Source organism: Erythranthe guttata, chromosome 7, assembly GCF_056151865.1.
Source record: "Erythranthe guttata isolate IM_541 chromosome 7, IM_541, whole genome shotgun sequence".
In the NCBI taxonomy this organism is placed as follows: domain Eukaryota; kingdom Viridiplantae; phylum Streptophyta; class Magnoliopsida; order Lamiales; family Phrymaceae; genus Erythranthe; species Erythranthe guttata.
In genome coordinates, this window is record NC_142539.1 from 4,149,804 (window position 1) to 4,167,306 (window position 17,503).

The 17,503-nt window shown below is 34.6% G+C and overlaps 2 protein-coding genes across 2 annotated transcripts; one reads left to right on the forward strand and one right to left on the reverse strand.

The window, feature by feature from the left end:
* Nucleotides 1-627: 627 nt before the first annotated feature.
* On the reverse strand, nucleotides 628-3,388 carry AP4.3A (protein kinase family protein). Its single transcript, XM_012989066.2, has one exon. The coding sequence runs from the start codon at nucleotides 3,182-3,184 to the stop codon at nucleotides 710-712; it is 2,475 nt and encodes an 824-aa protein (XP_012844520.2). The 5' UTR covers nucleotides 3,185-3,388; the 3' UTR covers nucleotides 628-709.
* A 10,262-nt stretch (nucleotides 3,389-13,650) lies between these two features.
* Nucleotides 13,651-16,519, forward strand: LOC105964642 (uncharacterized). Its single transcript, XM_088820791.1, has 5 exons — nucleotides 13,651-13,839; nucleotides 13,980-14,591; nucleotides 15,154-16,115; nucleotides 16,233-16,293; nucleotides 16,441-16,519. The coding sequence occupies exons 2-5, from the start codon at nucleotides 14,000-14,002 to the stop codon at nucleotides 16,443-16,445; spliced, it is 1,620 nt and encodes a 539-aa protein (XP_088676917.1). The 5' UTR covers nucleotides 13,651-13,839; nucleotides 13,980-13,999; the 3' UTR covers nucleotides 16,446-16,519.
* Nucleotides 16,520-17,503: the final 984 nt, after the last annotated feature.

Sequence of the window (17,503 nt, forward strand, 5' to 3'; positions counted from 1 at the left end):
TTTCAGTATTTTTAATTAATATAAAAAAAATATAGGAAATTATTCCAAATTAGATATGTTTATGAATGCAAATCGGACGGATCAGTTCATAATTAAGACTCTGAAAACATTCTAATTTTGTTTTGAAACTTAAAACTATTCCGAATTACGTTCCAAATAATTTTGGGAAAAATAAAAAATCAGAATTTCGAAAATTGGAACAATTAAACTTATTGCGAAATTCAATAATTTAGGATGAAAATCGGAGAAATTAGAAATTTTTAGTTTCTTAGTTACCTGTATTAAAAAGAATACATAATAACAGTGCTATCATAATGTAATTTTCGCAAACTGTTTCTGAAACGTATTGAGAAATTAATCCGCTCGGAAATCAGAATCTAATATGTATTCCAATTACGTTCCAAAAAAAACCCGGAAAATTTGGTACTTCCGGAATTCATAACGAAAAACAATATCCCAAATCGAAACTTTTCAGACGAGAATCGGTGGAATTCGGAAATGTTGATTTTTGAATATTCGAAGGTTTTCGGAACAAAATTTGAATTAGTTTTTCACTTCCGAAAAAATTGGTTTTCTTCTTTTTTTTTTTTGGGGTTCTAAAAATCAAAAAAATTGAAGAGTCAATTACATAAACACAAGAACAAACATATATATTTTCATAATCCCAAACACAAAAAATGTACAAAAAAAAAAAAAAAAAAAAAAAACATCAATGTATACCAAGAGCTTGCATTCTTCTAACCATACACATACAAGCTCGATTCCTCGTTCTCCACTCGTCTCCGCTCTCCTTCTTCGACTCCATCTCGACAAGCCATCGATCGTGACCGTCCATTACGCTCACTATCTGCCTCATGCTCGGTCTCAACTCCGGATCGGACCGCGTACACGCAATCCCTAATTTCACCACCCTCTCTAATTCCTTCCCCTCGAATTCTCCGTCCAATCTCCAATCCACCAACTCCTCGTAACCCCTTTTCCGCTCTTCGACTAACTCGCGCACTCGTTTCACTAGCAACACCTCCCGTTGACTAAAGTCAACCGCCACCTGCCCGGTGACCACCTCGAGAAGAACGACCCCGAAGCTATAGACATCGGCCATTGTTGACGCGTCGCCGGAGTCGATATACTCCGGCGACATATACCCGAAAATCCCCCGGACCAATTTCTTCTTGTCGACGGGCGATACGTGTTGCCCGTCTTCGTTTCTGGTTAGGAATTCGGCTAGGGCGAACGAGCCTAGCCTCGGACTTGAATCTTGGTCAAGTATAACCGCAGAGGAAGTGATATTCCGGTGCACCACTTGCTCTTCCCACTCCTCGTGGAGGTAACGAATAGCGCACGCGAGCGATCTGACGATGTTGTACCTTTGACGCCAACTCAGCTCCGATTTCCAATTTTTCTCTTTTCGATGATGATTATGGAATAGGACGCGGCTTAGGTGGCGGCTCGTGGAGTAGTCGTAGACCACGAGCATCTCACCTTGCTCGGTGCACCACCCACAGAGCTGGAGAAGGTTCCGGTGGCGGAGCCGTCCAAGGTTCCGGAACTCGTCCGCAAACCTCTTCCGCAGGGCGGGGCACGTCTTCATGCCGAGACGCTTCACGATGACGTGGCGGCGTCCCCCCTCGAGGAAGCCGTGGTATGCCGTCCCGAAGTCGACCTCCGCCACCCTGCGCGAGTCGGAGAAGTTGTCCGTGACTGAAACTATCTCGTCGTAGGTTATCGCTCTAGGGGTTTCCACGTCGACGAAAGTCCTCTTGTCATTTCGAGATGTACTAAAGACGGAAACACTCCTACTTCTCTCGGACTCATCTGCAGTCAAATATAGGGTCTCTGTATTGGCGGTGACGAAGCCCGATGAAGTCGTACTAATGCTTACGACTCCCGAAGAATTAGAATTCGCCTTCGTCGTCCTCGTCGTATTGGTCGTGGTTGTCGACGAAAGGGAGATGTAGAGAGGGTGGGACCGGAACGAGGGTAGTTTGGGTAATTCACCGTGCACGTCGCCGGAGAGAAGTTCGAGTACACATTTCATACTAGGACGCGATTGAGGGTCGTGGAGTGTGCACATAAGCCCGAGTCTTATGATTTTTTCCATGTCGGAGAGTTCGTAAGAACCATCTAGAAGCCGGGAGTCCCCGGCTTCTAGAAGATCCCCCTCGTCGGAGAGCCGTCGGATCCAATCGAGGAGAATAATCCGGTCATCCGGGTACGTAAGATCCACCGCACGTCGACCCGAGATAATTTCAAGAACGACGATTCCGAAGCTGAAGACGTCCGATTTCGCGGTGGCGGTTTTTCTCTTCTGGAAGCTCTCCGGCGGTAAGTACCCGATCGTGCCGCCGATTCCGGTTGTCTCCGCCAGCCGGAAGCGGCGGTTGGTCGAAACCGGCGGCGTTTTGGGCTCGTAGGAGGGATCGAGGTCGTGTTCGAGCCACCGGGCTAACCCGAAATCGCCCAATTTGGGTTCGAAATTGGAATCGAGCATTACGTTGCTGGTTTTGACGTCTCGGTGAATGATCTGAGTTTCGAGCTGTTCGTGGAGGTAGTGCAGAGCGGTAGCTAATCCGGCGACGATTCTCTTTCTTCTTTCCCAGGTGAGGGGATTCTCCGGCCGCCGGAAAAGTACTCTGTCGAGGCTCCGGTGGGGCATGTAGTCGTACACGAGGAGGAGGAGACCGTCGTGGACGCACCATCCCCTGAGGCGGACGAGGTTCCGGTGGCGGAGGTGGGCGACGGCGACAAGCTCCGCCGTGAAGGTCTTCTGGAAGGTGTCGCCGCGCTCCGCCAGGCACTTGACGGCGACCGCCGTGCCGTCGCTGGGAAGAACGGCCCTGTAGACCCTGCCGAATCCGCCGCTGCCGAGCAATTCGCCGTCGTGGAAGCCGTTGGAGCCGATGTAGAGCTCGGAGTAGCTGAATATCCTAGGGTTTTCGCCGTTGAACTTCTCCGCCACCTGCACGCCCTCCGCGTCGAAGAAGATGACGGAGAATCGTTTCTCCGGCGATTCACGGCGGCGGCAGAAACAGAGCAGCCGCCGCGGCGGCTTCGAGTGGATGAAACGATTGAGCGATCGCCGGAGGAAATTGAAAAACAGAACACCGCCGCCGTCGCAACCGGTTCGATCTGATAATTTGTTGCGAACGACGTCGTTTTCATCAGTTTCTGGTGGTATATGCATGTTTGGGAATTTTGGGATTGAAGAAAACAGATTTTTTCAAGAAAATAAAAAAAAAACAGTTTGTTGGTCTGATTTTTTTAATTATTAATTTAGTTTATCTGTCTGAAATTTCAAAGATTAGGTTGAAAAGAGTTGAATTTCCATGGTAGGAAGGTTGAAGATGAATTGGCCAAGTCCTCAACTATAACCTACCCTATTTTGTGATGTGAGCACATTTCATTTAATTGAATTTAATTTAATGAAAAAGAAAAAGATGGTTACTTGGATTATAATTTATTAATAATTATTGACTATATTGTGTAAATTGGAATTAAGTTTTGGATTCTCATTCATTTCGATCTGATTTTTCATTCTAAATTTGAAAAAAATATATCAATTTCTGTATATTTCAATCTGAATTTGAATATTAAGTTAAAAAATTCCGATTTCTGATTTTAAGTTTTAAATTATTTGGATGGATTTGGAAGATTAAAGAGATTTTAAGTTTCGACCAGGTTTTAATTTAACAAAATAATTCCAAATTTTCGATTTTTGTTTCTTCCAAAAATTACATTAATAATATTAATACAAGGTTAAATTGCGGCCACTCCATTGAGATAAAGTCAAATTAAGAAAAAATTCCTTTTATTTGGGTAATTACAACCACACCCTCAACTATAAATTTCCTTACACGTCGACCCTTATGGTGTCAAATTCAATAGATTTTGTAAATTTTGTGGAATGTTGTCTAATTTGTACTCATTTTATGAAAAAATGCAGATTCTAATGACCACAATATAATATTTACAAGCCAAGAGACATAATCTAGAAGATTCCACTAAGTTTAACACGGCAAGGGCGAACGTGTAAGAAGATTCATAATTTAGGGGGTGGTTGTAACTATCAAAATATAATGAGTTTTTTTCGTAATTTGACCTTACCTGAGGAGGTGACGACCGCAATTTGCCCTTAATATTATTATGTACGTTATACTATAAGTGGATAAAAAACGAGTATTTCGAATTTCGTTGATTTTGATCTGAAAATTTTAGAGTTTGCAAATAGTGTTTTCACTCCATTTTCCAACATTCGACTTTCGATCTTTCTGAATTTTAAAAATAAATTATATATATATATATATATAATTTCTTCTTTGGGAAATTCCATTAAGATGTTCACACTAGGAGAAGACTTTTGTCTCCAAACAAAATTTAATGACTAGAAATTTGATATGTGGCAGTGTTGTTTTTATATTTTGTGAATATGATTTTGTTCAAAACGGTGGTCATTAATATATATGCACACGATTGAATAAGAAAAATGAACTTGTTGGAGAAGAAGAAGGGAAGAATTTGTCAAGAAAGTACTGCTCCAAATTGTATATATATATATCAAGAAACACACACTAAACGTGCCTTTTGACCATTTTAATTTGTGTCAAATGCAAATTAATTCAATGTGTTTCGTTCATAGGTTTGATGGCCTTAACAAACTCCATCCATCGGGTTCCTAATCAGTTTTCCTTATTCAAAGCCCTTCCAAATCATCCTTTGAAATATCTCTGATAAAGCGAAAGTACTATACTACCTTTATATGTAATTTTCGGCCAAACTGCATTCAGCATTTCTCGTCCTGCATTTATCATTTTCGCTGATATTTTTTTTTTTGGGGCTATATGACAAACACCCTCGTTGAATTTTGAGTTTTGATAAATCCATTTTTTTTAATTGATATTTGTTTCAAACCCAATTGATTTGAATTATCCAAAATGCCCTTATTTTATATTACTAAAAATTATCATATTATATTATTTTGAAAAATCAATTATTTTTTGGTAGATATACAAATCTCTCTATTTTCTTCCCACACCATCCCCCAATTATCATCCCTATCACGCCATTTCGGTTTTGTTTTATCATTTTTTTTATTTTTTAGATAGTTTTTCTTATATCAATTTAAAACAAAAATTGGTTTATTTTATTTCACTTTTTTAAATGGTTCATATTTAAAAAAAATGAAATATACACATCGAATACCACTAAATTTATCGAAAACCACTATGAAAATAAAGTAAACATTACTATAAAATAAGCATAATCCACATTAATATTAACGTAATCCACTATGTAATTAATGAAAACCACTCTGTAATGAACGAAAATCACTATGTAATTAAAAAATTCCATTACAAAAATTTACTAAAAACTTGTCAATTAACAAAAATCACTCTGTAATTAATGAAAACCACTTTGTAATTAACGAAAACCAGTGTATAATTAACGAATTCCATTACGAAAATCCATTCTATAATTAATGAAAACCACTATGTAATTACAATTTTAAATTCTTGATAAATGGTGACTCATTATCAGTAGCTTCTCAGGAGCTGCACAAAAACACGAGTTTGTTTGGCCTATCAATACATGTCGAATTCCATTTGTTTGTGTGAAGATTGGTTTATATACTAATGGCGTTTCCGTGAATAAACTCGCATGCTCCTACCCCTCGGGTTTCCGTTTGAGTACTTCAAATAATTCAACCAACTGTCTTCCTGTTGATGGTTCTTATTCATTGGCGCCGGTTTCTTGCAAATCAAATGATAGCAAAAGGTTTGAATTCTTCGAGGTTGTCTTTCGTCCACCTAGGCTACAATGTGGATTACTTTGCGAATGATTTCACTCTTCCGACAAAGGGGCAGACCGAGAACTGGAGAATTTGAAACCACGTGAGTGTGGTTTGTGTAGAAAAGGAAGAAAGTAGATAGGAAGAACGACAAATTTAGGGTTTGGGTGTGGGACATAACATAGAAATACAAAAGAACAAGGTATAAAATATAAAATATAAAGAAACGTGATAAGAGAAAAGGTTATAATTGTCAAACTATATTAACTTTTATTAATTTTAAATGCTTTAGATTTAACTTAAAAATAAGACAAAAATTTGGACTCATTGTTATTAGAGGAGTCTAATGAGGGGGTTTGTTGAATTATCCCTATTAGGGGTGGAAATCGGACGGATCGGATCGGATTTGGGTGTTTCGGAAATTTTCCGATTTTTTTCGGAAGGCTAAAATGACTTCCGATTCCGATTCCGATTTTTTCGGAATTCAAGAATCGATTCCGATTCCGATTTTTTCGGAAATTTCGGAAAATCGGAATTTTTCGGAATCATTCATTTTCGGAATCATTCATTTTCGGAATTTTTTCGGAATATTTTCGGAATATTTTCGGAATACCAGGATTTAATAAAGAAAAAAAATGAAAACAGAATAAAGGGCGGCGGGGCTAGTGCTCGTCGAGAGAACGAGAGCGGCGTGGCGGAGAGAACGAGGGCGGTGGGGCTGGTGCTCGGCGGAGAGAACGAGGGCGGCGGGGCTGGTTTTCGGTGGAGAGAAAGAGGGCGGTGTTGCCGGTTCAAGGCGGAGAGAATGACGGAGGCAGCGCTGGTGCTTGACGGAGAGGAAGAGGGCGGCCCTGGTGCTCGGCGGAGAGGAAGAGGCGGAGCGGGTGGTGGTTGACGGAGAATCGAGGGTGGTTTTAGTGGGAGAAAAGCAAAAGGCAGAAAAAAAACAGTGGGGAGCGGCGTGAGGACTGAGGTGAGAAGATGAGAATGAGAGGGTAATTCAATTAGGGTTAGAATTTACATTTTAATTGTTTAGAAAATAAAGTAATAAATAATAATATATTTGTACGGTGTTACTAGTTAGTGTGTGTGTGTGTCTATATATATATATATATATATATATATATATATATATATATATATATATATATATATATATATAATAATCGGAAATATTTGGAAATATTCGGAAATAATCGGAAATAATCGGAAATAATTTCGGATCGGAATTCGGAAATTCCAAAATTCTGTAATGTATTTCCGATTCCGATCCGATTTTTTTCGGAAATTTTGGAATTCGGAATTTCGGAATTCGGAATTGAAAAAATCCTTCCAAAATCGGAATTTTTCGGATCGGATTCGGCGGAAATCGGAAATTTTGTTCCGATTTCCACCCCTAATCCCTATTAATAAATATGTCTTGATTATAAGAAAAATACATTAAAAAGACTAAAATAACATTTATTAGTTAATGATATGATAAGAGATACTCACTCTTCCTAATTTAGATGATGTTTTGTCTTGTTTGCGCACATATTAATAAAATCAATAAATGTATATAGATTATAGTAAAAAAAAACATAGAAAATCACTAAAATATCATTGATAGTAATTGTTTTATAACTAATTAATTTAGAGCGATAAAGGGTAAAATTGAAAATAATGTAATTAATGTTTCATTGAAAATCTAAAATGACAAATAATTTGGGACAAGAAACTCTAAAAAGACAAATAACACGAGATAGATGGAGTAATTAATACTTAGAATTGAATTAGCAAGAAAAAAAATGCATTTAATGCAGTATTGGAAGTAAAAAGTGACAAATAATATGATTTTATTTTAAAAAAAAAACGGTTATTATGGAACAGATGGAGTAATTCTTTAATACTATTTCTTTTTTAAATTTAAAGATTTATAATATGTTCATTAAAAAGCTTTCGATTTCAGAATAACATTTTTTAATAACATTTTTTTCATTACGAATTAAGATATTTTTATTTAAATTGTTTTGAATTTTTCTGGACCGAAATTGGAATATGTAAAATTATTCGAATTTAAAAAAAAAAATAATTGACATTTAATATTATCAATTTTATCAATATTAGCGAAGTCCAATTTTTGGGATATTAGGTTATTAGTTATGATTAACTAAGGATTGAACTTTGTTTGATGTTTGGGATGCAAAATAACTTGATGGGTAAATCCTAACTTTTAGAGAAAAAAAATTGTTGAATATCTCGACGTCCGATAAAACAATTAAATTTTCATTAAATTATTTAATCTTATTTTAGTTAATTTTATCTTGACGACCAATTAAATAATTTGTGTGATAGTGGATGGAACATTCGAAAAATAGTTGAAATATTTTCTATTACGAGCCAGCCATGTGGTTAAAATTTAAATAGCCACATGATAATATGATATCTTTACTAATTCTTTAGTTAACTCAAAGTCAAAACTAAAGATTGACATTCATTGTATAAATAATTTTATCCAACAAAATCAATAAAAACTAATCTTATTTTGAATTTGAAATATCCACATCCAACTTAATTAAAAAAAAATATTTCTATGATTAACTCTTGTTATTAAGTTTTGAATCCTTAACCAGAATGGGAGTTAGTTCATAACATCAAACATTGTCATATAGACACATATTCATTATTAACTAAATATTTAGATTTTATTTGATATATGGTTTCATCAATAACTTGTCGGGTCGATCTGCATGGCTTATCTTGTGATCTTCTAGGCATGTTTATTTATTGGATCGTTCAAGATCCAATAATACAATTATATTTTACTAAATTATTTAATCTTATATGTGTTAATTTTATCTTGACAACCAAAAATTTTTTAGGCTCTAACTAATTATTTACTAATTAATTAATTTATTGAATTTGATGTCCCATGGGGTTCTTGAAAGTGTTGTTAATTGCTACTTGCTCCACTATTTGTTCTTTTTTTGCCTCTTGCTTTTGTCATTCTATTGAATTATATTGCTCCAAGTTGGGTTTGAAATATGCTTAGTCAAATAATTTGAAATTCAAAAGGAAAAACATATGATATATATGGTGACAAATTGTAGCAATATATTTGACTAATTCTTTCTTATTGAGCATAGGATGATTGAGAGTAGGATATTTTGTTTAATTACTATTTTGAGGTAAATACATATTCTTATTTTAGTTTCGATTAAAGTTTTCAGGTCTAGATTTTAATTTGCATTAGGATTCGTTTGGCTAAGCTTATTTTAAATAATTGATAAACTCTTATGTTTGATAAGTTGTTTTTAAGAGTTGACGAGTTGTTACGTCTTATTTTTTAGATTAACCTTTAATGTATTTGGGTAATGAGCTTATAAGTTGTTTTCACTCATTATAAAATCATAAATCAAAAAACAGTTGGAGTCAAGTAGATATTATTAAGGTGGTGTTTGCAAAAGCTTTTAAAAATAGATTATAAGCTTTTTTTTCGAGATAATCTGTTTTTAGATTGCAAAATCGACTTTTACTTTTGCTTCTCTTAAAATAAGTTGCTTTAAGCTATAATTTAAAAGCACCCATGTACATGTTTTTTCTATTTAAATTGATTTTCCAATTTTTTGCAAACACCCCAAACTTTTAGAATTAAGCACTTAATATCAACTTAACTCACAATCACTGACGTATGCTTTTAAATAAGCTTTTGCAAACACCACCTAAGTTGACAATGTTTAGGTTCTACAATTTATTAAAAAACAATTATAAAAAAAGATTAGGCATGTTTCATGCGGATCTACTCTTGCTGTTTATATATATATATATATATATATATATATATATATATATATATATATATATATATATATATATATATATATATATATATATATATATATATATATATGTAGTGTTATTTGCTACATCAACTGTATTGTAGTATTGTTAGTAGAATAATTATATTAGAAGAAGAACAAATATAATGTGTAATTCTTAATTATTTAGTTACCGTATACTTAATCTCTGAAAATACATCGTGTATATCATAATTATATATTTACACATATATAAAAACAAACACATCGATATTTATTTTATTTTATGTACATTAGTCTAGAGAATGTATACAAAATTAATGATGAAATACAGCATGTCTCATGCAAACATTCACATTCTAACATGTGCACGTATTGCATGCCTAATTACATTTTTCTAGTAATTTATAATTTTGGTAATAACTAAATGGATCTACTTTAATATTTCATTAAATGTCAACACATTAGTAAAGGGTATGTTTGGATCGACGAAAATGTTTAAAAAGATGAAAGGATTGAGTAAAATAGATTAGAGATTTAATTTTTTTTTTTTTTTCCATTTGATTTTGCATTTTCATTTTTCTCAATTTTTTTTTTTAAATACTTACATAGTAACAAGTTAATTGAATTTGTGTACATAATTTTATGGGTCAATGATATTGAAATCCTTGGACTCCTAATTAATTGGAGCTATTTCTAAGTATGGATTTGAAACTATTTTTTTTAATACATAATGATAAATTAATTGAGGTTGTTTTATATATATATATATATATATATATATATATATATATATATATATATATATATATATATATATATATATATATATATATATATATATATATATATATAAATGATACAGATCTATCCGATGTATGTTATGGTGCAATTATAAAATAAGATAAGAATGTGATGATCAATCAATCATATATAATGTTTCTTAGTATAAATCATTTTACTTTAAAGAATGAAAGATAGGTGGCAAAGAAAATGACATCTCACAGATGGAAAGTAAACCAATTCAGCAGACTTTGTTTTCTACACCAAAAATTGAAAGGGATTACGAATTTAATTAATTGATTTTGAGGATAAATAAAAATATATGAAGAGGTAGACGACAACCACTAATGGCGATTGTTTTAGGGGAAAAATCACTCAATTCTTCAAAGACAAAAAATGTGAAGAGTTTAGAATGAGATTAGGTATGAGTGGAATTGAAATAAACTATATAGTATCTGATTATACAGTTAAACCCGTATAAATTAATAAAGTCGGGATTAACAAGATTTTATTAATTTATTAAAATATTAAATTTATTGAGTTAATAATTTAGTTTGTAGATACCGAGAGAGAACCGAAAGAAATTATTATTTAAGCGAGGTTCTACTATACTTTTAAATTAATTTATATTTGGTGTAGTATCAAATGAAAGTGACCAATTTTAGATTGCATTTTGTTTGAAAAAAGAAGTAATGATACAATTTCGAGTTTCCATCGAATAAATTTTAATTTTTTTTTTTATTAAAATTCAAATGAGAATGTAGTAAATACACACTTGAGTACGATTACTTAAGTTTAGCCAAAAAAATTATTTTCATGAAAATACCCCTTTTCGGACTTTATGGCACTGGAATTTTTATACTATTACGGATTACCGTACGCACCAAACATTTTGGTACACCAATATTTACTGCAATACATGATATTTTACCATACGTATTATTTAGGCTTAATTAAAGAGCCAATGTCTATAATTATATGTCTAGAAATTAGACGATATAAAACATAGACACAACTTCAAAAATATATCCAATATTTTTCCATGTAAATATCATATCTTGCAATAAAATTTGGGTTCTTTATTAAAAAAATATTATATAATATCAAAATTGATTCTATTTTATATATACTCAAAATGTAGGATGAGTTTACACGAGTGGGCTATTTGAGGATATAGTTCAGCCCATTAGATATTATCAAGTAAGCCCACATTATTATATAGATAAAGAATACATGGGCATCGTCGTTGATTTATTTATTTGGGTAAATTACACCCACACCCCTGAGGTATACTTAAATAACTTTAAGGACTTTAAAATTATTTAAGCATACCTCGGGGTGTGGGTGTAATTTACCCTATTTATTTATTTATTTTTTTTTTTTTTTGCACGAGGTATTTTGAATAAATGCAATATAAATAAGTAACTTTTTTTCAATAATATAAACATGATATCATGACTAAAACTTCTAAAATATAATTTTAACCATGATATTTTGTATTTGTAATGATAAATATTGGAAAAACATACAAATTTACATAAAAACATGGAGAGAAATAAAAAAATTAAAAAGACCATAACTCATATATATGTAAATCAAGGGGGCCAAAATTACGTTAATATTATAATTTAAAAAGTATAAACTACACATATTTTCCTAACATTTCTTGGATGATTGAAAATCGTTATATATAATAGGAAAAATTACGATTTTTTTTTCCCTTTCTAAGATAAGGTCTAATTACGAAAATACCCCTGAAGTATATATGCTGTCGTGTTACAGAACCCTCATACGGTGTTACTTTGAAGTGTAGTTATTGTCTAAAACGACAGCCCCTACATCAACACATTAGTTCATAGTTCACAAGATTTAGACTTGGCCATGTGAGTATTGATTTCATCACTTCACTTTCAAATAAATGCTCAATTTTCCTAAATAGGGTTATGAACTATTCAATGATATAAAAGTCTTGGGTGATAAATCACCGAAATGTATTGCCGAGATCGACAATACTCATATTTTCATTTCATATTCTTTAAATAATTATATGTTTTAAAAAATAAGAACTTTTTTTTATATTAATATATTCATGGGGCAGAAATTGAAACTTTCATAACCCCTTTAAATATTTTATTTCACTTGATTTTAATATATAATATGAATTAAATTCAAAGAAATCTCATACAAGAAGCCCATGGGTTCCTAGGAGACCTGAAAAAAGAGTGACTGAGAAGATTTTTTCGGTGTTAGCGCTCTGACGGTCAAGCCAGTCGAATTTGCCGATGAATAATGTATGAATATAGTGAAAATAGGGTGTGCTCAAATACCAAAGAAACTCTTCCCTTGTACCTCAAGATTGTATTAATGCATATCGTAGGGATGGGCTAGTGGGTCCCATAGCTTGTCCGGTATCTGGCCACACGTGGAGGTAATGTGACAACTTTGAGTTGTGCTTGTCTGCTGAGGGCGAGTTGTTTCGTTTGTTGCGACCCGAGCCTAGATCAATGGATAAAGCCCGCAAGTGTGATCACTTCTTTTTGAGCCGTACTGGGCTTTATCTAGTTCCCTGTCATGTTGCATGCTTTCCACATTTCTCTGTTCATGGGCTGGAGAGTAGTCATATCAATCGTTTGTCTACATGGGGCTGGTGGCCGCCTTTATAGTTTGTGGCTAAATAGCACGAAAACGAAAACGTCGATACATAAAAACAACATTAAAATTGGAATAGGAGAACTTAGGGAACGTGTAAATATTAAAAGTATAGGGGTATATTAATAACTATTCTACATAAACATACATAAGTTTTTATTTATATATAAATTCTTTTTACATATTTTTATACAAACACATTCAAAATAAATTTTACTATCAGTTATCAATTTGCAATTAATGGTTAAATCATGTAAATAATTTGTGGAACAACAAACATATTTAAAACTTTGATATTTAAACATGTTTCTAACTTTTTAGAAATAGCAAAATAACCCATAAAATTTCCGATATGTATTCTCAGATATCCGAAACGAAACATATCCAAAGCCAAGAAACATTAATAAGTTAAAATTTCCGTGCATAAATTGACATCTTAGTTATATTCTCATGTTTATGATATGCATTAAAATTTGGCATAAATCCACACCACTACAAACGGAAACAGTCGTATCCATTCGTCCATTTCATGCATAGCACCCAAGTATTCCTCATCAACAACAAGCATACACGTGGCGGCACGTGGTCAATTTTTGTAGAGATACAGTCATACCTTACAAGAACCAGCCACCATACGACGTCGTTTTGAGGCCAAAATCATTTACCTGAGAGAGCTGGCAATTTTCAAGTCCCCAACCTGAAATCATTGAAACACATTTATTATACTAATCTACATTTAACGGTAAAGTTATAGAATTACAACAATTCGCGGGTCCTGAATTTTTCCCCCAAATTGAATTCTCCAGCTACAGTTTTCTCTTGCAGGTAATTGATCTAATACTTAATCGCCATTTATTTATGTGGGTTTCTTGAAATCTTAATTTTTTTTTTAATTTCATGAAGAAATTAAGGAACCCTTTTGTTTGATTGTTCTGAAAGTTGGAATCTTGGCTGAAATTAATTAGGTTTAGATCTTCGATGAAAGATGGCTTGCCAGGCCGTACAAATGTGGAGCCTGAGTAATCTGGTGGCAGCGTATCTTGATCTGGCAATAGCATATATACTTCTGTTTGCATCGGTTGTTGCTTACGTGGCATCGAAATTTCTTGGATTTTTGGGGTTGAATTTGCCATGCCCTTGTAATGGGATGTTTTTCAACATCCACAGCAGAAACATCTGTTTGAACAGCCTTCTCGTCGATTTTCCGACTCAGAAAGTATCGAATGTTCAGCTGTCGATCAAGCATCGGTTCCCTTTCAGCGATTCCACGTGTCCGAAAAAGTACGATTATAGCATTATTGGTGGTAATGATAATAGTAATAGTAATGGTAATGTGAATGGGGTTCTTGAAATTGAAGGGGATGCATCGTGTAGCTCGGTATCGGATGCGAGGAAGCCGATTGATATGAAGGGGAAGGGGGCAGTTAGTTATAGGCAGAGGGGGCGGTTTCGCAAGCATCGGAAAGCGAGTGGCAGTATTGGTAATTATTCGTCGGTCTCGTCTTATGATCTTCCTCTGCACGAACCTTATTGTCATTCTAGCACCGACAAGGGGGAAAACGGATTTACCAATGGAGGTAATTCACTTGTTATTGATAATGTCGAAACTTAATTTTCTTGAATGTGAGTTCCGATTATCTATAAAAATAAATTCGTGTTTATGCTAATTAGCACTATGAACTAGCTCTATAGTTTAGCGTTGCAATTAAATAAAGGTTCGTGTCGATTCTATATATGTAGTATTGAAAATATTTTGCATTTCACGACTACTGTTTTATGGGGAAAGAAAATGTCGTCCCCGATTTTTTTTTTTGGCCTAGATTTAGAAATTGCTTGTTACCTCTCTGTGAATCTTGTTTTACTATTGTATAGTATTGTGAATTTATGGTTAAGTTTTATTTACTGCAGGTTGGTCAGGATTTTGTATAGATTTGGTAGTGTATTTACATTATATACACGTTATTTAATGTTTCGAGTGGATTTCACAATGTTCGTATAATTATTTTTAAAGTAAGATTTCGAGTATTGCTTTGAAGGGGATCAAATTTGTTACACTTGTCTTGTGTCTTTCTGTTTCATAAATAATAAATGCAAAATTAATAATCCTATTTCGGCTCTTAATTATTCAACGTTATATAGATGATAATAAACCCTCCGCTACTCTCGAAACGAATCATTCGTCCGATGAAGAAGCACACGAAAAGCAAAGCACACACGAAGAGCTTCAAATTTCCAGCTTGGACGATAAGACTGCGATAAGACTCTTGGAAGAAACCCTAGAAGAAGAACGCACCGCTCGTGCCGCCCTCTACACCGAGCTGGAGAAGGAGAGGAGTGCCGCCGCCTCTGCCGCCGACGAGGCGATGGCGATGATCCTCCGCCTGCAGGCGGAAAAAGCCGCGGTCGAAATGGAAGCCCGGCAGTACCAGAGAATGATCGAAGAGAAATCCGCTTACGATGCCGAAGAAATGAATATTCTCAAGGAGATTCTCGTAAGAAGAGAAATGGAGAAGCACTTTTTGGAGAAGCAAGTCGAAGGGTATAATAGTCATTTCGAAGTCGATTCTTCGGACAAGAGCGATGGTAGACAGAGTTTCGGTTCTTCTTGGTTTGACCCGAACGAGGATCCCGTTTTGATCCTCCACCAACTCGTTGAAGCGACCGACAAGAAGGAGATTGCATCGGTCGATAACAATACCCGCCCCCAAGAATGCGAGGAAATTACGCATTTGCCACTGGGTGGTCGAATTCAAGAAAACGGCGAAAATTTGGTGGTTGAAAAAATTATTGGGACTTGTAATGAAGCTGAGACGAAAAGGGCGAATGGGCTCCCACCGATCGGTCCGTCAAGGCGTAATTCGTTGTCTTCAGTGAATAGCGAAATGATGAAAATCGACAGTGAGGTAATAAGACTTAGAGAGAGATTGAAGCTCGTTAGGGAGGAGAGAGAGAAAGTTAGTGTCTCTGTGGGGAATCGGGAGAGAGAAAATGTGCAGCTGAAGCTTCTGGAGGACATTGCGCGTCAGATTCAGGAGATTCGGCAGTTGAATACGCCTGGACGAGCTGTACGACAGGCTTCTCTGCCCCTTCCTAATTCTAAGGTACAACGACATCATTTTATTCAATTAAAAGTTTAATTATTCGTTTTTTTTTTTAAATAGTTAAACTCACATGATGGCTCGATAGATAATACTAAATATATCGTACGTAATTTTTAGGGTTTGTCGAAGAAAAGGAGAAGCAGAAGCGTTTCGTCAGGATTCCAGAGGATCTCCCAAGGTACAATATTAGTAATTCTTCGTATAATTAAGAAATCGACACGTATGTATGTTTTTTAAATGATTTTCCATCTTGTTTTTATCTTAATAAGTTTGGTCTGAATTAAGTACCGTTGCCTTAAAACCGCAATCCTTGTCTATTTTTCAGGATGACATATGCTGCATATATTTCATCGTATAAAATCAAGAAACTGAAGGCGCTATATATATATATATATATATATATATATATATATATATATATATATATATATATATATATATATATATATATATACGCGGTCGAGAAGTTTCGAAGTTGCTCCGTGTTCGTTTCGGATCGGAGTTAGATACTCACTCTCCCTTTGCAAATATATCATGGTGTGTTATATATATATATATATATATATATATATATATATATATATATATATATATATATATATAGGGTGGTGTTGTATAGGCATACACCTTGTATATATGTGATAAGCAAGTTTAGGTTGATGAACATTTACTTTGCGACTGTATGTATGTGTGTGTCTATATATGTTGATGAGTTTTTGCAGTGATTCAATCATATTATTGTATTTTCCCTAAATAGTTCAAATTATATATTTATTTTGCTGTAATTGAGCGAAACCAAACGGAGAAGAAAAGCGGCAGAACATATTGCAATTAGAAGCATTAGAAGCAAAACGTCGTCGTTTTGGCATTAAATGTGTGAAAATAAACAAGCCAAATTCAATTTCCAATAACCACAACACTTTTTCGAATGGGACAATTTTTTTTCTTTTTTCTTTTTTTTCCTTCCGAAAATTTTCCGACGTGCCGGACTGCCTTGCCCGGAGTAGTTGCTCCTGACGTTTTCGATGAAATTCTCGAAATCTGATCAAACGGTCCCAACACTCACGGAGCCAAATTCAATTTCCAACGACATCAGCCCGTTGTTGACCAACGTTCCCACGGTCGGTCGGAAATGTCGGGTGGCACCGGCCCGGACTAGTCGCCCCCGACGTTTTTGATGAAATTTTTGAAATATGATCAAACCAGGGCACAGGTAAGCCGGCGTGCAACAAATTTTGGCAAAGTGCGGGCAGGGAGGCACAGGTGTGCTGCAACTTGGGATCCGGCCAGGCATAGTGGGCAGCCTGCTACCCCTATAGTAGTGAAATGCAAAAAATAGGAAAATGACCACTAGACATTAAAAATACCGAGGGAATCTATGTTTTTGT

What these genes read in the sequence shown, in the direction of transcription:
- AP4.3A (XM_012989066.2), bottom strand. Translation starts at nt 3,184, where the DNA reads ATGCATATACCACCAGAAACTGATGAAAACGACGTCGTTCGCAACAAA.
- LOC105964642 (XM_088820791.1), top strand. Translation starts at nt 14,000, where the DNA reads ATGGCTTGCCAGGCCGTACAAATGTGGAGCCTGAGTAATCTGGTGGCA. An exon ending in AAACGGATTTACCAATGGAG is followed by an intron (nt 14,592 to 15,153) that starts GTAATTCACTTG and finishes AACGTTATATAG; the next exon opens with ATGATAATAAACCCTCCGCT. An exon ending in TGCCCCTTCCTAATTCTAAG is followed by an intron (nt 16,116 to 16,232) that starts GTACAACGACAT and finishes CGTAATTTTTAG; the next exon opens with GGTTTGTCGAAGAAAAGGAG.